Source organism: Prenolepis imparis, unplaced genomic scaffold (assembly GCF_030444845.1).
Source record: "Prenolepis imparis isolate NDT839.2.m4 unplaced genomic scaffold, iyPreImpa1.0 SCAF_14, whole genome shotgun sequence".
In the NCBI taxonomy this organism is placed as follows: Eukaryota; Metazoa; Arthropoda; class Insecta; order Hymenoptera; family Formicidae; genus Prenolepis; species Prenolepis imparis.
In genome coordinates this window covers 4,135,869-4,161,036 of record NW_028141172.1, presented here as the reverse complement: position 1 = coordinate 4,161,036, position 25,168 = coordinate 4,135,869, and the positions used below count along the sequence as shown (strand labels likewise).

Sequence of the window (25,168 nt, the reverse complement as noted above, 5' to 3'; positions counted from 1 at the left end):
GGATAATGGAGAATTCATTAAATAAAGAATTGTCGTGTCAATTTATTATATATAATTAATTTAAGATTATATATTTCACATTTGTTCTTCCAATTTAATTATAATTTAATCATCACGGATATATGTGAGAGAATTTAAACTTGTTATTCTGTATTATTTATCGCGATCGGTTTTCTGCGCGAAAACAGGAGAGGAGGGTGCGATATAATTTTTTGGTCGGAAATGGCGCGCCATTATTCTTCGTCGTATTCTTCGACGAGTCACGCGGAGCCCCGCTTTTATCAATGCGAGGTGACAAAAAAAGCGAAGTGTCGTAATCTGTTTCGGAACCGCGGAGGTTATCGCCTTCTGGATGATAATTCACTACAGCTGCGAGTTGTCAATGGTGGTCGGGCCAGCTGATTCCCGCACGTAATTTATGGCGTCTGGTAAACCAGCCCCATTATTCCTGGCTCCTCCGTATCATTGTCTCGTGCGGCTTCTCGCTCTTCGACCTGCGTCCCTTTTCCCCCTTTCCCACCCCTCCGCGCTCCCGTTTCACCCCGTCGTTTCTGCTTGACGTTATCTGTTTCCATGTCGTGACAAGAGAAACAGCTCTCCATGGGTTGATTCAAGACAATAAACTGTTGCTGGGATTACTTCTCTAGAAGCATATCCAAGATTCTAAAGGGTTTTCGAAGATATATTTTGGCTCCCGAATAAAATTATGTAATATTTTATGCATAATAGATGTAAAGTGTCTCGAATTAATTGTCTTTATTTATGAATTCGTCGATCAAAGTTTTAGGTTTTAATTTTTCTTTATTATTTCTTAATATAATTTAATTTTTCGACATATTTTAGTATAATTAGAATTGATTAATATCGATTGCGCGTTATAAGGGAAGTGTGTCTAATGTTGGACCCATTTTTAAAATCTCATATTTGGACAAAATTTTTTTTTTTAATAAAAATTGAATAAACCACATGCTTTAAACGGGCTTTTAATAAATAAACAAAACCATTTTGATAATATAATGCATTTATTTTAATAAAAATGGATAATATTTCGATTGAGCATATTATATTCCTAATATCTACATTTTTAATTTTTTAAAGGCTAGATTATTAAAAAAGATATTAGTTTTAATTCATTAAAATTGTTTATTTAATTATCAATACATATAAAACAAAATTCTAGTTAAAAACCGTTACAAAAAATGTCTCGTAAAAAGCACATAAAAGTAAATTACAATTAGAATACAAAATACAAATAAATTACAAAATTTAAAATTATAATGGCAGATTACATTTTAAACTAAAGCTACCTATTTCTAAATATTATTATCAGTAGACAAATATTCATGAAAGAAATATACGCCTGTCTGAATACAAAAATCAACGATTTAACTTTTATCAATGAAATTAAAAGACTATATAACTTATAGACTGCATATATGTTAAGAAAAAAAAAATATCTTTACATAATCTTTTCATTCGAAACACCTGCTCAAACACACATACGCAAAGATAATCAAAACTGAAATAATTTACAGCGACAAACTGACTACTTCATTCGCTTCTACAACTAGACTAACGTTGCACTGCACGAAGAGGAAGCAATTAAGACAGCTTCCAAGAGAGTGCAACATTTACCAGTAGAGAAATACAAGTGTACGATATTGAGGTCACAGTTCTCTTGTATTTTTTAATAATAATCTTTATGGAGGTAAAAGTTTTTGAATATAAATTCAACGACACATATTGCGGGCACAAGTTAGAGCAGGAAGAGGAAGAGGAAGGGAGGGGGGGTGACTCACCATCCGGTACCGCGTGGCTGGTCATCAGGAAGTTAACGCAGGCGGCGCCGGTTCCGTGTCCCACCAGCGTGACGTTTTTCGGATCACCCCCGAAATAAGCGATGTTCTCCTGGACCCAGTGTAACGCCGCGATCTGGTCCATCAGGCCGTAATTCGCCGGCGAGCGTAAGTGCGAGTCTGTGTTGGCGTTTAGAAAGCCTGCAATCAAAACAAGCCCCCGCTTATATGGTTAGAGCGCGAAGGTCCATTATCGCCGCGGTTACGGCTAGTATAACATCACTGCGATCGTACCGGAATTACCGCCGATAGTGCTAATTCCAATAGTCCCGTGTCGCCGATCACATCGAGCGACAGGCAAGATAAATCGTGAGATACGACGAGACGGAAGTTATATGTATAGATATGTGTAGGAAAATGAGGGAACGAGATAAATCTGTAGAATGTAATTGAAATGCTTGCTTGATTATATACTTGAGTCTAAATAATCGCTTTAATATACGTATACAGGGTGTATCTAAATAAGTGCGAAAAATTTTAGGAGATGATTCTTTGTCGAAAATTAAAGGGTTTTTTTTATATAAACATATATCCCTCCCTGAGGAGTTAAAAATTAAATAGGGGTTGTTGGTTTCATCCCCTTATAACGATACAGGAAGATAAAAAAAAATATTAATAAATATCCTTTTTATTAGTGGAAGATATCTACAAAGTTTTATTTTTTTTAATTTGTCTGAAATTTGAGAAAAAGAATGAAAACTTAATTTTTACCTCCCTCTTTAGAAAAGTGTAACTCCTCAGGGAAGGATATAAGAGTATATGTTTATATAAGAAACTCCCCTTAATTTTCGAATCATCTCTTAAAATTTTTCGCACTTATTTAGATACACGCTGTATAATTACATTAATTATTTACTAATTGTATAAAAGTGTCTTTTCAAATTTTAGGAATATGCAAAAAATTGTTTCAATTATTATATTTAATATTTAATGATTTTATATTATATATATCATATTTAATATGTAATAATTATATGTTTAATTATACATTAATTAGCATTAATGTATAATTAACATTTTTTTTATTGTTCTCTGATAAAGAAGACGTTTACAAAATTTTTTTCTTCTGTTAATGCATAATTCTTTTACCTTTTCATCAATAAATGGGTATCCGGATATCAACTATGTGTGTTTTCGACAAATTGCATTGCGACAATTTTTTTATAACAGCTGGGGATCGAACATTCTTTCTCGTTATATTTTAGGATATTTCCGAATACAATAGCCTTTTGTGTTTTGTATTTTGAGTAAAAAAAAGTTTCGACATATTTATAACATTCAATGAAATCATTCTATAATCGAAAGCAGTCGCAATTGTCGATTAAAAAACTCACGGTTGGAATTGGCTCGTCGTCATCCGAAGATCGCAATTTCCTTCGCATTTGTTTGTCAGGGCTATCCCCGAATAGGACTATATCGCCGAAGAGAGAACGCAAATATAGCAATAAACATAAGCAAGTCCGGACATCTGGCAGATTTACGAATCCGGAATTTATTTCGACGGAAGTAGAAGGGGAGGGAATAAAGTCGGTCCGCGTTTGACAAATGTGTATTTCGACGAGGGCAAAGTCGAAACGATTTGTGTGTATCGTGACAATACACAACGTATAAGACTGTTGCCGCTGGCGCCATCCGGCTGTCATAAATATCGCCGCGACTCCGCCAATTGATAGCGATATCTCGTTCGGCGAAACGATACGCAAAGTAGGACGTGATACGTGTCTGTGAACACTAAATCATACCGCTTGCTCGCGGCCCAGACGGGCCAATCTCTGCCATTCCACCCCCCGGCCATTTAATCCCTTCACGCAGAAGGGATGCGACGATTCCGGATGTGGTTGCGCGAACGCTATACAAAATCCGGCGCAAATAATTCGGATAATCGCGATGCTGGATGCTGCAAAAATCGAAGTTTCTGTACTCACTAGGGGAATAAATAATTGCGCAAATTAAACTTTATGCTGTCAAAAATAACGTCTCCTTTTGTCGATTAATGGGTTACCCAAAGCAACTTTAAATGTTCAAAATGTGTACAAAAAGGATCTTTGTATTTGGAAAACTTTTACGATATACCGGAAAAAAGAACGTTCGATGTCCAGCAGCTGCTACAAAAAAAATGTAGCAGTGCAATGTGTCAAAAACACGCGCTTGGTATCCATACATTGATGGAAAGGTGACAAATTGTGCATCGACGGAAGGGTTACTGACAAATTGACGTACTTATTTCTTCCTAGCTTATATTTCCGTGTCAAAAAAATTGCCAAGATTAATACAAAAAAAAGAAGAAAATAAGGAACTTTTTGCGAACAAAATTACTCGTCAAGTAATTTCCTAATTGCGTTTCGCGAAACCGGGAATTATCAGCAGTGTCAGCTACCCATGTAGTCAATTAGTTCCAGTCTCTTTTAATATAGATAGAGAGGAGGAAATTAGATTAGCGTTAATTGAGTCAGGTCGACCCATCCAAAGGAGGTGGGAGGGAGGGGGAGGGAAAGGTGGTCTCCGCCTTTTCCTTCCTTCCATTCGACCGGAATTAGATCGCAAACGACGATTGTTGCTGCTGGCGAGTTCGGACGTGATATTCCCAGTAGTAAGACTCGCCGCTCGATCCGACCATGTTTGCCTCGCGAAACGCCGCGCCATTAAATTATCCGTCATATTTACTCGCCGTTACGTACGTGAGGGTTGTTCTTCGAGGCAGCTAAGAGGATCATTTCTATTACAAGTCGCGCCTTCGCGTATATACAGGGTGTCCCAGAATTATCTATTAATGGCAAATTCCTGGGATCTTTTGGAGACGATTTTTCCTCAGCGAAAATGTCGAGGGAGGCATCATTTTTTGCATGTTTTTGCCATCATGTATCTTTGTAACTAAGCCTTGAATTAAGATTCTATTAAAGTAAATTCTACTTGAAATTAATTGAAGAATGTGATTTTGTTAATATTTTAGTTTCGCTTATAACTCGAAAATTATTGGTGCCTCGACATTTTTGCTGAGGAAAAATCGTTTTCAAATCCCAGGAAGCTGCCATTAACAGGTGTACCATCAATTCTGGGACACCCTGTATATATATATGTTTGCCGGTGCGCATTAACTTTAGGGCACTCGGTGCCTTAACAAGGGAGGCGTTACTGTCGTCAGGATCTAGGTCAACAATGTTGCGCCGACTGTTTTCCGCTGGCCTTGCCAAATCGATAATTTGGAAAGCCGTGCTGAGTGGAAAAATGCCTAGTTTTTCCTCCTTTCTAAAGTCCTTACGGGATTAGGTACGTTCGAATAGATCCTTACGGGATCGGAGATAGAATTAGACGGCTCTTGTGAGGATTGTTTAATAAATATCCGTCTAATCAAATCACTGTGCAGGAAGATATCCGTTTTGGTTCAGTAGTATCTTTCTTGAATACTTGCAAACTTGTTTTCTAATAGAATTTTTTATAAAAATGTTGATGCTTGTCGTTGTATTGCTTTTTAGAATTTTTATATGAGGAAAATATTTGCATTTTGAATAGATGACTTTTTAATAATACTTTCTCGTCAATAGGAAATTTGATTAAATTGTTTCAAAATGGAATATTTGCATCACTTTTTTATCTTCTTGGATTCTTTGGACTTTCTATATTTAAGTTACATTGCTATCTTCTTTCAGAATTTTTTATCTACTTTTGTTTTTCTCGACTTAAATTTTTATAGAATCGACTTCGACTTCTCTCGCTATTTATTCTCTTTTCGTAACGATAAAATGGAAATAAGTGCAATGCATTTCTTTTTATACGAGAAAATTCGTATGTGTAATTGGACGTTTCCATTATCGAGACACGATCTGATCTTCATTATATCGCGCGAACATAAAGTGCCGATGTTTGTTCCATTCGCGAAAAGTTTCCTCGGATTTTCGGAACATTGGGGGATTCTTGCAGGATTAAATTCTTCCGAGGCTTTGGTGCAATACGACGTTTGCATCTCTTCCCATACGACGTTACAATCTCTCCTCTCCCGTCTCCTATGACATTTCCCCATCTCGCCCTTCTTCTTCCTAGCCTCCGGGCCCACGTCCGGGATCTGATCCGATCCAATAACGATCCTTCGTGCTTTACGTCGAATAGGGACAGGGGGGAGGGGGGACTCTCCGGCGAGAGGAAAAAAAGTGCACAAAGCTTTTTCAGCCCCCGCGCGTTCGCTACGCACAGAGAAAGGTGCGAGAACATAAAAACGGAATAGAAATAAAGCACCGGTCATGTCCCATTTGATATTCAACCTCCGGCGTATCTGTCGCATCGCGCTTCCGCGTCTCCTATTCTTCTCGTTACAATGGAAACTGCTGAACGCTATTCGTTGATTTAAATTTTCCGGTACACCACGGTATACACGCGCGCGGAAGAGGGCGGGGGGGGCGCGAAAAGGGGGGAGGGTGGTGAATATCGGTGTGGTGCTCACAAAGCGTCGCATCATTTTTCCGAAACGAAGGAAAATGGACAGGGGGTGGAAGAGGGGGAGAGGGGGGCAAGGGGGGGAGGCGCGAGGGAACGCGAGAAAAAAAACGCGAGGGGGAGGAAAAAAAATTCTGCGACCACCGTGGAGAGGAATTTTCTGTGCTTCGCCATTTTACTTCCCGTTACTCGATGTTGTTGTGCTTTTTTTTTTCCTCACGGCTCTCTCTGTTTTTTCAGCCCGCTCGTGTTATCGAATCCCCCCTCGAATTTGAATTACTGTCCGCTGTCATCTTTCAGATCCGAATGAGGAAAGTCTTCTTCGTCCTTTCTCATCGCTATCTCGCTGTTCTATATTAATTGTTTAATTAAGTAGCGCACGAAAAAGTTTAATCTAATGTAATTTAATTTTTTAAATCTAATCTTTCGAGATAAATGTTATCTAAAATATAAAACAGCAGATTTAACCAGACTACATAATTTAATTTTAAACATTCATAATAATCTACTTTGTATAATCTAGACGTCAGTTTTCTTAAAACACTTGACATCTCAAACTCTTTAATCTGCTTAGAATGTTGTTTGATCTGTGAGTTATATTTTCTCTTTGTTGTGTTCTAGAATGAGAGGGTATTAAAGGCACCCAGTATGGGGCGAGGATGATAGACGAGAACAGCAGGGTTGCTGTCGCTTCGAAGAGTAGAATGAAAGAGAGAGAGAGAGAGAGGGGGGGGAGGGAGAGAAAGCGGGTGGAGTCAAGAATTTAGTTTGGTGAAACGGAAGACCTGGCCGTAATGAGTTTCCTATTAGATTTGGTTGCCCGGGTTGCCAGGCAACAAGCCGGGTCGCACCGGAACTTGCAATCCCCGTGGCGTTCGCGGTCAAAACTTATCGCCACTCGCTTCTTTAATGCCGGTGAAGCTTTTTCCGCGGCTTCTTATTCTCGCGGACAAGCGTCGTACGTCAAACGTCAGCGAGTAACAAGTTGGGAGTCTAATGGCACCTAGCGCAAGAGGTTAAATCACCTCGAGCGAGATGGGAAGCGTATTTTGAACCGATGAACCGGGGTTTCGTGGGTCGGTTCCACTAATATCGCCTCTGCCAGGTCGTCTCTTTCGCGATCACGGCCTCTAGTCTGGATGTTGCCCTCTGGATAGAGCGGGAAAATTGAGTAAACACACTTAGCGGTAAGTGACGTCGGTGCAACCGGCCCTAAATAGCTAATGAGCTACGGTCGACTGGCTCGTTTCAAACCTTAACTGCTGCGAGTCAGTGTTTCGCACCATTAAACGAGCAACTAACATATGTGATTTATCTGAGTTTCGAACAGTTCGCGAAAGTTATATCTGACTCAGCAAACGAGGTTAATCATTGGATGTATTTAACGTGAAAAAGAGGCGAGGAGGAAGAAAGGAAAGTTTGGAAATCTGGGGATAAACTAGAAATTTTCTCTCTATTTTAGTTATAAAATAATCAGCTTTTATTATTTTATCGATCTAAAATGGTTCTCATAATAACAAGATAAGAATATATATATATATATATTTATAATCAGTAACAAAATTAGCTTCAATCTGATATTTTTTCATAATTTGTTTTTGCTATAAAAGAGGAAATTTTCTGAATATCACATTATGTTAGGAATTAAAGAAGACGGTGCATCAAAAATTCAAGAGCTGAAGAATGTCTTCAATTCTAGGGATGTACGCGCATCCGAAAGCTTTCGAAATCCGAGATTTTTCCTGGACTTACAGGTCCAAAAAAACAGGAGAGGTTTCTCTCGGAAATCCGGGATTCCAGAACTGGGAAGGATCCGAGGCGTCTACCGCGGATCGGGGACGAAAGAAATTTGTCATGACTTACCCAGGATACCGAGTCTATAGTTGATGGTGACGACGACGACGCCTCCGTAGCTTGCCAGGACGCTGCCGTCGTAAGGATTTCCGCTGCTCCATTCGTAGCTCTCGCCATGCACGAACACAATCACGGGATACCTTCTGCCGCCGCCGTCCCTCGCGCCAGCTGTAATCAATAAAATTATCCTGTGATCGATCGAAACTCTCGACACCTGATAGCTCGCATCGCGCATCCTTAAAAGGTCATTTTTCAGTCCCCCGGGCTTCTAAGAAAGTTTTGACAGTTCCGATAAAGAATTACCGTGTCCTGTGAGAAGGTGAAAATTGCACCGACTATATAAAAATCGAATGGTTACAATCTTTAACGTAATAAATTATTACGCATCTAAAAATTCGAAATTTGCAATTAAAAAGGATCACGTTTAGTGGTCAAGAAGGATTATGTCTCCAAAGTCTTTATAGTACGCGATTAGAATTTTATTTCATTCTTCAACGATACGTAAATATATGTGAAATAAGATTAACAAATGATTAATAAATCCATTAATTAATCGAAGCAACATAATATAAATTAGACAACACAAAGAATGCTATTTAAAAATAAATAAAAATTCGATACATGTATTTATAATTTAATTTAAAAATAAATATATGTATAAGAAACTTATATAAATAATTAATTAATTAATCGAAGCAACATAATATAGATTAGCTAACACAAAGAATGCGTCATTTAAAATTAAATAAAAATTTAATACGTTATATTTGTAATTTAATTTATCATTGCGAGTGTGGTTGCATAAGGAGGGATATTTTCGAAGCTCGCGTCCGAGTTCTAGTTATGTTCGAGTTATGAACAAGCATGCGTGTCGAGAGACGTGTCGCCTATCGCTCTTGGGGTAATTAAAACAAGCGGCGGTGGCTCGCACACACGAAAGGGGTGCGTCAATCTGATTTACCATGGTAATGCCGGAAGGGTGAACACGCGAGGGTGATCGCTGCGGCCAGGCCGAGTGCCGGCCATAATTCAACAAATCACGCGTCACCATCCTCGCGATAACAGCCCGCACCGCGATCACCCTGTTGCCTTCTACAGCCTTCGACTCTTCCCTGAGCCCTTGCGAAACGTCACCACTGTACGAGGAGTCGTACTCATCGATCAGTTTACAGTTTAATCCCCGCGAAACTTTTCGCAGAGCTTGCGGTTATTCGTTATTTTTCTGAATTTATCATAATTATTAAAAATATTATTATTAAATATTATTAAATATATTATAAAATATTATTATTAAAAATTATGAAAAATAAAAATATAACTTATGTACGGTTTTTTTTATATAAAAAATAGAAGATAGAAGGATGTTTTATTTACTAAACTAATTATTTATACTCAGCTTTATTTCAATTGAAACATTAATTTTTTTAGAATTCTTATAAAAGAGTATAATTTAAATAAATAACTTGGAAATAGTTTTTGTTTTAATGAAGCGTAAAAAAATGAAAAAGGAAATTTGCACTTCAAATCTAATTAATTTAACTTCTGCAAGAATAAATGCGCTCCGGAAAATAAATGGCAGCAATGCGATTATGGGAGTAAAACGGTAGCTTGATTGGCCTGTTATGTTAATTAAGTGACCATCCAGAACGATGACGATTCGGCGGCGAAATCAATTAATGGACCACAACCGCGCCGGCTAATTATTATTTTCATTATCGTCCTTGTAGCTTCCTCATGCGCTTCCTAATTGGCGATTCTCCCGATTGCCCGACATACACGTCCCCGGACACATGTATTCGCTAAAGCCCGTTTTATATGACTAGGGACTCGACTAGGAGAATTTTGTCGGTAATTGTGTGTACATCCCGTAATAGCGGAAGCGCTGAAATTGCCCGACTTTCTGTCATCTTTCTTCAATATATTAATACATTGGAATCATTTTTTTGTATAATTAAGAATATTACAAAAAGCGCGCGCTGTCATTTATTTTCTACGTCATATATTATTTAATAAACTGCAAGTAAAGAATTCTAAATTTGAAAGAATATCTCCTCAAAATATAAAAATGTATAGATGAGATAAAACAAAATATAAATAGGTAATATTAGAAATAAATAATATTATAAAAATATAAATGTAAAATTAAATACATAAAAGTAATATTAAATTAATTTACGTAAATAGTTTCTTAATCAAGTTAAAATAATAAATTATATTTTTAAAATAAATTCTAAACTTTATATGCGCTGTTGGCCCAATCATCGAAATTAATTTGAAATGCAAGAAGATACAGAAAATATTCAACCTAAATTTACATTACAAAATGTTGAATGTTTCGTGGCAGTAACAAATTAATTGTCACACAATATTTGATTATCGTTTTCCCCTCGACATTCGAGTGGCGTGATTCGAGTGAGAAGGTAATATTACTAGATTTCTATATACATATATATTCAAATTCCTTTTGAAAACGCAATATTGCGACAAATATCGGGAAATAATTCGCTATGATCATTATATTAATTAACAATCGCTCAATTTTCGGTAAATGACGCCTAATTGTATCGCGATAATAGGCCTTTATCGAAGCGCGTATTCCCTGTGATTTATTAATTTATTATTTCAAGTACGAATCGAAGCAACAAAAATGAAAATTATTTTTTATTTCGTTGCGATTTTTCTAATAATTATTATTTCAAATACGAATCGAGAAGCGACCTGGATAAAAATGATAAATTATTATTTCGTTGCTATTTTTACGGACAATAATTATTTCTCCAACAATGCTTGGGATCAAATATATTTCGACATTTTTAATTTTTTGCCGATCTAAATTTAATTTGTTATTCGGACATTGAAATATGCAGTAAGACAGGAAAATATTGCGATATCGATTAACGCAGAATTAATTAACGTAACGAAAGGTCCCGTGATGTATCAATTACTTAATAAATAATTAATTTATAATTTTAAAAACATAGTATTTAATACAACATATTATGTATATTTTATTATTTAATATTTCGCATATATATGTATATATATTCTATTATTTCGCGTATGTATATTTTATAATACGTAAAACATTTCGGCAACGAGAATTAATAATAAACACAGCGTTCGGCCTTGACGGCATATAACCCGCTATTGTTTACATGCCCTGTTATCATTTGCATAGCGACACTCGACACGCTCTGTATATTTTCAAAATCCTTTTCCAAACGCGATCGCGACAAGTATCAGAAAATAAATAATTTGCTATGATTATTTTAACTCATCATTAACTATATTAATAACTTTCATAAATAACATGAGACTGTATTACAACGATAGATCTTTATTTATCATTTCATATAAAAAGCTTAATTATAAATTATAGAATCTTTTTATAAGAATTGTTTTTAGTAAAATTATAGAAATAAGAAATTTTATTTTGTATAATAAAACATATGTATATGTTAATATATATTATTTCGTATTTTTATAATTTTACAAAATATTATATATGTATATATATTATACATATATAAAATTATAAAGGATATAATTCTTATATGCACAAATCTTCAAGAATTTCTTAAAAAAGTGCGAATAGTCGATAATTCGCAACTTCAGAATTTAGAAAGCAGATACGAGAATCTCGAATTTACAGTATTCGAGAATGCAAATATTGGAATCCGATATAGAAAACCTAAAAAGAGGAGGAAAAATACCACTTTTCGATATCAAAAATATCCGCAATATTCGAAATTCGGGATGTATTGAAGGGTTTCGCAATTGTGCAGGTTTTTTCTATTTTTTCTTTTTTTTTCTTTTTTGCAAAAGCAACAGCAAGAGCGAGAGAAAGGGGAGGGGGCAGAAAGAGGGAAAGAGAGAGAGAGTAAAAATCTCATTTCCCGTAGGAGAGAAAATCGGGACCTCAACTCATCTCGCGGTCGCGATACATTATTTCGGCCGTGAATAAATTTACAAGCGCCCTGTCAATATTTGATGCGATCCGCAAACAATTTGCCGGGGCGTCTCTAACGGACTTTACATATTCATAAAGCGGTGCTCCGTAGTTTGATATCGCTGGATGGTAAACGAGAAGTACCTGCGTTCCCGTTAGATCGCTTTATTTTACAAACTCGATATTGCATCCGCCTTCTTAAAGGAACCCTTCCTTTAATCCTTTCCCCAGCCCTCCGGCTGGCAAATGCCGCTAGCTAGGGCAAAACAGATTGTGCATTCATCATGCATGAATCAAAACTTTATCTTCCACAAGCTGATCTAGATTGACTTTAAGCTATCAAAATTCAACTTCAGCTCTCTCTCTCTCTCTCTCTCTCTCTCTCTCTCTCTCTCTCTCTCTCTCTCTTATTAGCCCACGCACGATATTCAATATTCTGAATCGAAAAAAATCTTGCGCAAGAGAATACTCGTTAAATTTAAATATAACCGCAGGTTTTTGCTAATTAAACATCAAGAGTTTAAATAAATATCGAAATTTCGTTAAATTGAAACTTTTATTACCACAATATTTGATATCCTACACTGAAAGGATTTTAAAGAGAGAGATTAGATTTTCAAATAAATTATTTCTCTACAAATAAAGCATCGCTACATATACATATAGTATATGAATGTAAAAAATTAAAAATACTCGTTTTCCAGGAGATTTAAAATTTTATGTTATCGGAATTAAGTTGGAGCTTTCATGGTAACAATATTTAATATTCTAATAATATTTATTATTCTAAAAATATTATTTTAAAATTGAAGCTTCTCTATGTAATGTTTCTATATTTAATCTTCAGAGAAAATATTTTGCTTTTTCAAATTGTTACGCAAAAAGAAAAACAGAAAAAATACAAGTAAAAACGAAAAGAGAAAAATGGCAAAAGTAAAAGAAATTTTATATATATCTGAAATTTTTTGGAAAAACTAATTTAAAATTACCTTAAAGTTTTGTAATCTTTCTATATTTAATCCTCAGAAAATATTTTAAATTTTCAAATTGTTACAATAAGTAAAAATAAAAAATAGCAAAAATAAAAGAAATTATATATATATATATCTGAAATTTCCTGAAAAAAAATTATTTTAAAATCTAAAACAAATTATCTTAAAAAACATTCTAAAAAAATATCTCAAAATTAAAGCTTTATAACTTCCCTATATTTAATCCTCAGAGAATATTTCGCTTTTTTCGAATCGTTACGCAAAAAGAAACGGAAGAAAAACAAGTAGAAGTAAAAAATGACAAGAGTGAAGGAAAAGTATGCAGCACCGGGTTAACATCGGGATAAAATGGCACAATGATGCAAACGCGGCATCGCATGGAGATGCGACTCTGCAATGCAGCCGCACTTTATCGCGTCGTCTTGTGAATACAGTGACACAGGAGCAGGATTACTACGGCGTACAGATAAGGATGACGACGGTGCGGTTATCACGAGCCGCATTCATTGCTTGTATTCACAGGCGGAATCGCCGCGGTAAAAGCTTGCATACAGTCCGGGAGGGACGTGTATATATATACCGGATACGCTCGTCTTATTAGGGATGTCCTGACAACTGCGCCATACGGTCACTCAGGACAACGACGTTTATCGCCCTCGTAAATCTTATCATTATCGTGTCCCCTCTTTCGATTTCCTCGCGGAATAATTATTCGCTTCGAACAAGGAGGACGCAACAAGTGCGCGAGATCGATAGAAAAGTTGCGGGTGGAAGGGGGAGGTATTATTCGAAATTGATTAAAATGTCAAAGTTTTTTTTTTAAAATTGAAACAATACCTTTTTATGGAAGAATCATGTTAATCTTTTTCTTGGAAATTATTAGAGTCCATTTCTTTTAAATATACATGTATTTAAGGGAAATAAATCAAGTATAATTGGATCGTTTGGTTTGATAAAATTGTAATTCTATCAAAAGTTGCAAAGTCAATAAAAATGTGAACTTTATTCATACCATAATTAAAATTAAAAGAGTTTTTCAGTAAAACGCATCGATCAAAATGTAGTCAAACATCCCAAATAGCAAACTGACGCTATTAAACGTCAAAATGACATTATTCGATGTCAAAATGATATATGTTTGCTGGGATATGAGAGAAAAAATTATTCTATGTTAATTCTCAGTATTTAAAAAAGGAACATAAAGAATTTTGTCATATAATTTCTTTATTGCACTTGTCTTCTTAATAACTCAGGAAATAAAAAATGCAAAATTGTTTTTTAAAAAAAGATAAAAACTATACAATTTAAAAAGAAGAGAAAAAAGAACAGATGGGAGGGGGTGAGATTAAAAAAATACGCGAACGAGAAGGAAACGGAAGATTGTAAAGATTAAAAGATGAGAAGATATGGACGTGAAAATTAAATAGTGCAAGATTGTGATTTCAAATAGAATCAGGGGATGAATGAAATTGAAACTAAACAGATTTCAAAAATAGAGAAAGATCAGGCAGAGAAGAGTTTTAATGGAATTCGATACAACTATGATTGCAAAAGTTTAAGTTTCACATGTTACAGTTTTTAAGAATTCGAGATTCTTTCGAGAGGCCATTAAATATCGTCCGAAAATCTCTGGATATCTGATTCGAAAATTCATGAAATCGACCAACACGAACGCAATTCTTGTATCGCACTCATCCAGGTTTCCACTCGAGGTCCTTCAACGCTAAATTCTCCTCAATATCTCGGCTTAAACTCCTCTCCTTGATTCTGTCGATGTATCCTATCATTCTCCGAATCGATGCCTACGATAAAATTTAAATTCGTCAAAAAAAAAAAGAAGATTATTTTATATATGTATTCTTTCGCCATTTTTGCATTTTATTTTTCATGATTTTCGCCGCCAGCGATATGTAATTCGAACATCGAGCCCGAGATCGTTATTACGTCACAAAAATACTATTAAATTGCGATGCTGCATCATTATTATTATTTTCTTCAGTCGAAAAATTCGAGATGTAAAATTTCCCCCCAAAAAAGCAAAGAATCGATAGTGCTCGACGTTATTTTTATATACTCGATGTTATATCTCGCGTCTCTCCTTTAATAAAATACGTAAAAAAAATACAGTAAAAATATAGAGGAACGGTCAAATATACGTACATAGTCTTTTTATCTCCTCTTGTGCAAACTTCCTTCGTATAATGTCAAATACACTTCGCCCTTGCCCTCTGTGACATCCTCTTTACATCCCCCTCTGACAAGGATATCGCGACACTTAAATAGGTATAACACCGTGAAATTCTGCTTAGTGTGTTAACTGCGTGTTCACTTGTAAGTCCGACAACCGAGGGGGAGAGGGTCGGTCTTCTTATCCGGCGAATAATCTCAAACTTTACGTACCCCTTACACGTAGCCCTCTTTGGCCTGTCCCCATTTGCGAAATATCTGTCTCATAGATAGGTCGACGTGTCCGAAGAAAGAGGAATAAATGTCATTGGATCACTTAAGATTTTCTCGTGCTTTTCGGATTTTCGACCCCTCTCCCCCTCCACTCGCCATCTTGCTTCTGCGAACGCCGATAAGGATCGAGATTTCCGCGTGGGTGAAATTTCGCCGAGTGAATGTATACATACGTACATATAAAAAGCACCGCGACCGCGTATTTTTTTTTGTCCTTTTTTTTTCGTTCGTTTCGCGTTCGGACCCCCTCCTCCAGCCCCCTCGTGTAATCGGCCGCATTATGCGCGCCCTCGTCCCGAACAGCGTCGGCGAATAATTTCGGGCAGAGCCCGAGGGAAGTTTCGCCATTATCGCGGAACGAGATTTTTCGAGTACAACCGAGAGTCGAGATTTGTGTTTAAATAGTTATGGAGAGAAGAAAGTTATGGAGAACGTGAGCTCGCGCGTGTATTTTAATGAAAGAATGGTTGAACGAGAAGCCAAAGAAGTCAAATTGAACGAACATGCTCGACAAATTTGATTTTTCTTTCTGTTCTCGTATATATAAGGGGAGGGAGGAGGACGGGGGGGAGGAGACTCATATATATGGTAGAGTTTTATATAAAAGAGTAACTCTTTTTTTTTTGCTGCATATTTAAAACGCTAAAAACGCGTGGGCAAGAAAATTTTCATAAAACTTGGGAAGATTTTACGTCCATTGAAATTTAATCTAAATTTTTTTCTGTCGCTGTGTATTTTCATATTCTCTATTAAAATAGAGGATTATCATTAAAATTTTATAATTTAATACACCACAATGTTTTTAATATTTTACATTGTGAAAGATTTCTTCGACAAAAAGTTTAAATTTTTTTTACTAATTCTTGCACATGTAAATGTGTAAATAAATTCTTCATTTTTTTCTTTTATTAATTTTAGGGGAACATTAGTTCTTTAAAATTACAAGTAAATTACAAGAAAATGTTTCCTGGCTCAGGTCGGGTCATGCGGCAACAATTGCCGGAGGGAACAATCGATAGTCGGAGACAACTGCAATACGACGTGACAAGCTCTAGATCAGTCCGTAAATTTCCCAGGCAAATGTGGGGTAATGCTAGAGAATTGTTTCTTTTTCTTCTCTTCTGTTAAGTAAATTTAAAATAATTCATTATGTGTATATATCGTGCTTAAGTAATAAATTATTTAAAATTTATATCTAAGCACGAGATTTATTATGTTATTCATTTAAATTACTTTAATAATTTAAAATAATTTATTATTAAACACGATATATATACAATATATATTGCGCTTAATAATAAATTACTTTAAATTTACTTAACAGAAAAGAAAGGAAAGGAATTATATTTTTTACAGTAAAAAATCTCATCGAATTGATTCGACATAATATAAATGCTAATGTGAAAGTAACATAAAAAATGACATAAAATGATTCCGATAGGCGACTCGAGGCTGTTTCGCGAAATTAACAAACTCCTGCATTCGGAGCTCGCAAGAGCTTTCGTTAATCGTTATTAATGATATTTTGCTAATTAGCATCAGCGATATTAAAATGTCATTTCTATTTCCATTAAAAGCCGATCTTCAATATTCCCGAAGTATATGAGTGACTTTATCGGACTGCATCAATAAATCGCAATTTTATAATATTATACATTCGCGTAATAAGATACGGGAAAATGGCAAGCGAAATTGCATGAGAGGAATCGCTGGAGATTTCCTGGACCAGGTACAGTTTTCCTTGAATTGTGAAGAATTTCGCGTTATTCGAGAGAATATAAGATTGAGAGAAATGGAAGAATAAATTGAGAACAAAATGAAAATAGAAAATCAGACAATACATGTACATAAATTATATACAACAAAAAAAAAAAGAAATACGTATTGTTAACGTAACGTCAATTTTTATTTTTAGGAAAAAATATTGGAACCAATAAAGGGGACACAAAGTTTCCTGTCTCTTTCATCGAGAAGAACTGTTTTTGCGCGATGATTTTTTAATACCCCGTGTCTCGGGTCGACGACAAATCTCGATCGGGGAACACTAGCCCAAAAAAAGCGTCGCGATTTTGCTGACAGTGTCTGTCCGCGACGATGGGCACTTTGATAGATGATAACAACCGGTTCGCTTCTCGTCTATCGAAAGCCATTCACGGCGACGCAGCTGGGGATGCTGGGGACGGTAAACAGCCGTGACGTGCGTGCGGTTTTGGGACACGAGTACGAGGGAAAAAAGAACGAAGAGCGAGAGAGAGAGAGAGAGAAGGAAAGAGGGGGAGGAAAAAAAATAATTAATGAGAGCGGTATTGTCGTGTATCGCTCCGGCTGATGATGGATCGCGATGGGGGTTATCGGCACGAGTTCTCATCGCCTGTCCGCGCTCGATGATGACACGTTTATAAAGCGGATTTTCTGCATGCCAATGTCGCCCGTTCGCCGTAAAAAAGACCATCCACGATCTATCAAAAATTGTCTATTTAAAAATAAAGTTTTATGAGAGTTATTAATAACGACAAGTATAGCATGAATATATATAATATATTAAAAATATATATCCATATAAATGTGTATAGAAATATTCTTGATAGTAAAAATTAGTAAATAATGGTAATAGTGGTGAAAGTTTATTGTCTAGTAAAAATTGGTAAAAAAATGTTTAAACATATTTTAGGAAAAAAATGTTTAATTCTTTAATTTTATGATGATGACACGTTTATAAAGCGAATTTTCTGCATGCCAATGTCGCCCGTTCGCCGTAAAAAAGACCATCCACGATCTATCAAAAATTGTCTATTTAAAAATAAAGTTTTATGAGAGTTATTAATAACGACAAGTATAGCATAAATATATATAGTATATTAAAAATATATATCTATAATAATGTATAGAAATATTCTTAATAGTAAAAATTAATAAATAATAATAATAATAATAATAACAATAAATAATGGTAATATAGTGGTAAAAATTTATTGTCTAGTAAAAATTGTTTGATAAAATATTGTTTAAACATATTTTAGAAAAAAAATTTTAATTCTTTAATTTTAAAATTTCTTCCTAAAGTTAAGATCTCTTAAATTTGAAATTTTTAATTTAAAAATTTTAATGTTCTCTTTTATTATTGATTCTTTAATATTATTTAATATTATTTAATAAATATTATTTAATATTATTAGTAAATACTAATAATAATAATAAATAATATTGATAGTGATGAAAATATATTGTTTAATAAAAATTAAGTAAAATATTGTTTAAACATATTTTAGAAAAAATTTTAAAGTTCTTGAATTTTATAATTCTTAAAATTTTTAATTTTTAAAAATTCTTTCCTAGAATTAAAATCTCTTAAATTAAAAATTTTTAAATTTTAATGTCATTTATAATAGTCAGGATATGATCGAACAAGAATACAGTAAGTCTAAACATAAATAATATTTTGAACTTAAATTTAAAAAGTTTTTAATTTTAGAGTAAAGAGAGTGTGGTGTGATCTAAATCAATCGATTACATCAAATTTTAAACAGTTCTTGTCATCCAATTGAAAAAGCCGACAGTCCGAGATAACAAATATCTAATTTAAAATTAAAATTAAGATTCTAATTAGATGTGTTTTTGTGATTCTAATTTAAATTTAAAATAAAGGTTAACTCTAATTGAAACCTTCTCTTAATTGCGATAGTTTTCAACTTTAATCAACTTTAATTGAAATATTCTTAATTCCAATAATTGAACAAACAAATGTCTTTTTGCTGAAATGTTCCTTAACTCTAATAATTACCGAGAGAAAGATACATATACATATATATATATATATATATATATACATACAGAATGAAAGAGCGCAGTCGTTCTTGATGCAGGTTGCCCCGTGTAATTCGTTTCCTGCTCGACATGTCGTTAATTTTGAACAAGTAAATGTTCGCACATGTTCCCCGAACTAACTCGTCTAACACACACACTAACGCACATACTCAACTTCCTCTTTCTGTCTCTCTCTCTGCCGCTTTCTGCAGACCAATCATTTTAAATAATTTATAATTTCAAAATACGTAGAATTTACATAAAATCTTTCTTCCTAAAATAAGAGTAAAAGTAAAAATGATGCTATATCTATATAAAATATACACTTAACTGAAGATATCGACTTGTTCCTTATTAATTACTGATTAATCAAACTGAGATTATTTTAGTTACTTGAAAGAGAAGCAAAACTCTTGTTCAACTTCTCTCCGTTATAATAAAAGAGAGAGAAATGGTTACACAAAGCTTATCTCTCATTTTCATTTAAAATTTATTTTGTATCCAGTATATTTTGCCCGCGATATTCATTATACTCTCTCGCGCATAGCATGTCCTTACGTTATGTTAGTATATCATTTTTTAGTATTTGCCATTTGACACAGAGAGGAGGGCACTTTGTTCGGGATGGCCTCTGAGAGGAGAGCGTGCCTAAAATATTACCGGCACTATCGCTCGCTCATTTAAAAGAGAGCGGACCGAAGTAATGAGTGGCGCTCTCGGCGATCTCATTATAAAATACGTGGCGGGAGCAGATGTTAGATAAATTTCTAATTTACTTATATTAACTTTACTGCGTCAGGCGTGACTCGCTTTAATGGATTAATGCAATGGTACTATGGCATTATACGTTCAACCGACCATTCTAGCGGCTATGATAATCCAAGACGCCCAAGGCGACTGCCAGATAAGGATAAGTCTTTTATGCTCGGGAGTCCATTCTCTAGGATTCAAATTTCTCGCGAGAAAAGTGTTCGAAAAAAAGAAAAATGTCAAAGATTGATTATTTTAATCTAGATTATTTTTATCTGATTATTTTATCTTAGATTTTTCTCCATATATTTATTATTTATCTCTTTAGATTAATTTTCTTTCACTACTTTATTCAATTTATTATCGATTTAATAGTTTCCATTATAAAAGTTTTTAAAACGTTTTTGCGCTGCTGCTAAAACAGTAAAATTCAATAGTAAAAAAAGAAGAAAAAATAGGAAGAGTGACGTTGATAATGGCTAAATATTTTAGCATCGAATATCCGTAACTAACGAATTATGTATAAAGCTGATTTTGATTTTATCCTCTCTCGATGCGGATGAAGATTCTAGTATCTCTTGAATCCTCGCGCGAATCCATACAGAGAATCCCCCTATCTTCTACCATCACCTTGCTATTGCTCTCCGTTGCTCTCGGAATGAGTCCAGCATCCCCCGGCTGGTCCATACGTATAAAATTGATGGAAAAAAATTCCATCAGGGAGAAATATTTTACTGCTATTGCTTGAATTTCCGATCCGGCCTCAGGAAGATATGGTGACCATAAATTCCGCCGCAGATAAAGGACCTCTCCCCCTCCCCCTCCTCCTCCCTCCTCCCACCTTTCGTCCTTTTGCATCGATATCGGAAATTACATTCCCATAGCCGATGAGTTTTTAGACTCTTAATTACCAATTAACTGCGCGGAATGTTTATTGAAATCCCGCGCACGTTTATCTCGCGCCGGGTGGTTTTTATCGAAATTAATTTGGCTTATACGCAAATAAACATATAAGGGAAAATATTCGGGATATTAATAAATGCGGAAATGTATAACTGCGCGAAAGAACGAGGGAAAATGTGAAATATTTTCTTGCAACTGTCCCAAAAGTATACTCGTCAAAAAAATTATCACAACACGTAATTAATATCAAAATTTAGCATAAATTCAAATAAGCGTATCTCCGCGAAAAATTGTTGTATTTCAAAAAATTTTTTTTTGTTTTAAAGGGTAAAGTCTCTACTTTAAGGAACTTTCGTTCGATTTTGATTTTATTCTCTCCCCCTTTTTCCATCCCTTTAAAAGAAGGGACGTGTTTTTTTTTTTTTTTTAAATTGCATAGTTTGACGAATTCTACGGAGTATACTAAATTTTTTTCGCAAATATCATCATAACTATCGTAAAATATGGACTTTTCTCTACAAATTTAAAAAAAAATTGAATACCGTACGATTTTTTTTCGCGAAGTTACAGCATATCAAAGTTACCTATGCATTTTTGCCTATGTATTCAATTACCGCTAACATTAGCATTATCCGATGGGCACTACGGGGAAGTTGCTGGTCGGATTTTGCCCATCGTGTGTGTGTGTGTGTGTGTGTGTGTGTGTGTGTGTGTGTGTGTGTGTGTGGGGCAGGGATATATGTTCGTATTTAAAATTGTATATTTCTGCCACGTCTTCGGATGACCTTTTATGGGAAGATGGCTGCATGATTTTGAAAGACTACCAATTTCCAGCAATTGGAAGCAGCCCTACATCGAATATGGTTCGAAATTCTGCAAGCCACAATTAGAGCCTGCATTAATATGCGTGAGCGCCTGCAAGAGGTCATCCGAAGATGAGGCAGAAATATACAATTTTAAATACGAACACATATATCCTTGCCCCAACACACACACACACACACACGATGGGCAAAATCCGACCAGCAACCTCCCCGTAGTGCTCATCGGGTAATGCTAATGTTGGCGGTAATTAAATATATAGGTAAAAATGGATAGGTAACTTTAATATGCTGTAACTTCGCGAAAAAATATCGTACGGTATTCAATATTTTTTTAAATTTGTAGAGAAAAGTCCATATTTTACGATAGTTATGATGATATTTGCGAAAAAAATTTAGTACACTCCGTAGAGTTCGTCAAACTATGCAATTTTTTGAAAAAAAAACACGTCCCTTCTTTTAAAGGGATGGAGAAAGGAGGAGAGAATAAAATCAAAATCGAACGAAAGTTCCTTAAAGTAGAGACTTTACCCTTTAAAACAAAAAAAAATTTTTTGAAATACAACAATTTTTCGCGGAGATACGCTTATTTGAATTTATGCTAAATTTTGATATTAATTACGTGTTGCGATAATTTTTTTAACGAGTGTATATCAGTGTAAAATCATTATCGGAAAGAATTTTATAGAAAAAAAAAATCCCATATTTATTTACGTCGAATTGGTATCAACCTCTCAACGAAATATAATTAAAATCAAAATTTATAAAAATGTAAAATGAATAAAAAAAATATCGAACGAATATTTTTTTCAATACGACTCGTAAACTGAAGTAAACAAACATTTATTCGAAAGTTCGCGTAATAATCGAGTCGCGAAACTATTTATACATCCCGGGTCGCGAGATCGCTGACGTTATTTGACTGCGGAGTAATTAATTAATTTCACGGACACACGCGATATAAGCACATTTTCTGCTGCGTGATATTAACATGTCGAGTGTGCTATAGTATAGAGCGTGATATTTCAACGGCAGTTGCAATCCCGACACACCATCATGGTTCACTACCTCCTGGTCGTCTCTTATTTTCGCGATATATGTATATATATACGACTACGGATGGCTAATGGCGTCCGTGTCAAAGGCGGTGGCGGTAGAATTTTGGATGAAAACGTCAATATTTAATGCCTTCAGCCTTCTTGCCATTCTGAGGATGCGGAAAGATCGCGGAGTGTCAAAAGTGGAAGTAGAGCAAAGGGTCTAAAGGGAAATTCCGCATGTCTGAAGTCGAAGACGTGAGGATTGAAGAGGCCCGAGTTTATAATCGGGAAAAACCAAAAGGTTGCGATACAAAGATCGGAAATTTAAATCAAAAGGTTACAAAAGACTCCATTGGAAATAATAATTTGAAGGTATCATAGATTTCAAGAGACTTAAAAAAGGGACTTCATTTTATTCTACTAATTTAGAGTAAATTTTTTTCTCACAAAGCTGTTCTTTTTAATTTTAAATGAGATCTACATTTAAAATAAATACATAAATAATATAAAAATCTTTCTAAACAGTTTATTATAAAGTTTTTTAATATTGAAAATATTATCAAGATATTAAGGAAATAAATAAATTTATTTTTAGATGGATTAAAAATAAAATTTATAAAGTATAAATATTATTTTTGTAATAAAAATATGACGTTTTTAATTAAATTATATAAATTGAAATTTGAAGTAAAATAAATATTGGACATTAATATTGAATTAAAAGAGCTCAAATTTAATTTACTTCAAGAGGTTTAAAATTATTTAATTTAATTAGAGAATAATTAAATATTGTTTCTCAACGTAATTATTAACAATAATTAACCTCTTTTGCAGTTTCGGTTAATTTTTTTTAAGAAAGAGAAAAGGGGAAGAATAGCCAGATATCCAAAGCAACAAATGTGAAAAACAATTGGTACTGGAAAAATTATGCATTCACAGAAAGGTGCTGAAACAATTTTAATCGATAGAGATCGCAAGAAGCGACTTAATATAAAGAGATCTCAGGGATAAAGAGAGAATTTCGGAAGATGGTCCCTGTACATAGATGATGATGGGTACGCGTTTGCGCCTGGCAGGGGCTGTATAAATCACGGCTGGGGGGCGCGAAAAATCGCTCTAATTTATGGTCAAGTCAGCGAGGAGCTTTCCTCCTTTCGTGCATAAGGCCTTTCTTTCTTTCGGCTCGGCTAGGTCCGCAGTCGGCAGCAGGCGCCTCGATAAATCGATCAACCCCCTTCCCTCCCTCTCCCTCCCTCCCTCCCACTCCTCTCGATAAAATTCTCCAGGCGTCTCTATAAATCTCCGGCCAGTCGATATTGCCGGAACATCGTAGCCGCCCAAATGGATCGACTTACGTCGCCTACGTGCATGTACAACGTCTTCGGGGCTGGCTATATGAAAGTCGAGGCACTTTTTCGTAAATCACAACCGTGAATAAAGTAGAGATATGTAAAAGCTTCTTTCGGAAACGCCGGCGTTCAACGTTTTCTCTCGCTCCTGTCGCAATATTATTATATATATGTTCCTCTTTATTTCTCCATATCGTCTTATTTTATTGTTTTATTCCCGTTCCCTCTTTTTTTTCTCCTCTCTCGTTTCGATAAGTTTATTCGAGAATAAATTCAGAACACAAAGGTTTCCTTTCTCCCCCTCCTTGGAACGCATTTTCTTCTCGCGAATTACGAATCAAAATCTGATTCCACCTCTTATCAGTGATATAGGGCAATAACAAGGGGAGGAGTTTATCTGAGAGAGGTTTCGAAGGGTTCATCTCTGAAAAAAAAGAAATTCCGATAAAATCGGATTTGTATTGAGCGAAAGAATGCCCAGGGTTAGGTATAGGAATGTAAATTAACGCTTTAAAAGCGGCTTCTTGACGCGAAACAATATTCTCGGCACTCGAGACGGGTGAAGTTTGGGGTGAGGGGTTATTAAAACCTCCCGACTCTCTCTTTGTTTTCTCGCGGGAGAGATGAATTTTAACCAATAATCCTTTCGATGTGGATGCACAAAAATATACATACACACATCAAAAGTAATAACCGTTATATGCAAATATATATCCTTATTTAAAAAAGAATATATATATACATATATATATTTTTTATATTTATATAGATATACCTGGTGTTGTTATCGGGAATGGATGCATCGCATCAGACTAGGACGCGTCTCGGGTTATCACCCTTAATATTCCGCCCTACTTTAATCAGATTTCGCCGACACTTTTCCCCAATTTCCCTCGAATTTTTGATGAAACTTGTCGAACTTGTCGGAGAGAGTTTCACAAGAGATTAATCGATCAATCAAT

At 35.0% G+C, this 25,168-nt stretch overlaps 1 protein-coding gene across 1 annotated transcript in view; it reads right to left on the bottom strand.

Moving 5' to 3' along the window:
• The window catches only part of Nlg3 (Neuroligin 3), a 175,364-nt gene that overhangs the window by 17,324 nt on the left and 132,872 nt on the right, over nucleotides 1–25,168 (bottom strand). The window contains exons 2-3 of the mRNA XM_083054792.1: nucleotides 8,148–8,306; nucleotides 1,800–1,997 (exon numbers count right to left, since the gene is read on the bottom strand). Coding sequence (XP_082910918.1) covers nucleotides 1,800–1,997; nucleotides 8,148–8,306 — 357 coding nt within the window. The remainder of the gene's footprint in view (nucleotides 1–1,799; nucleotides 1,998–8,147; nucleotides 8,307–25,168) is intronic.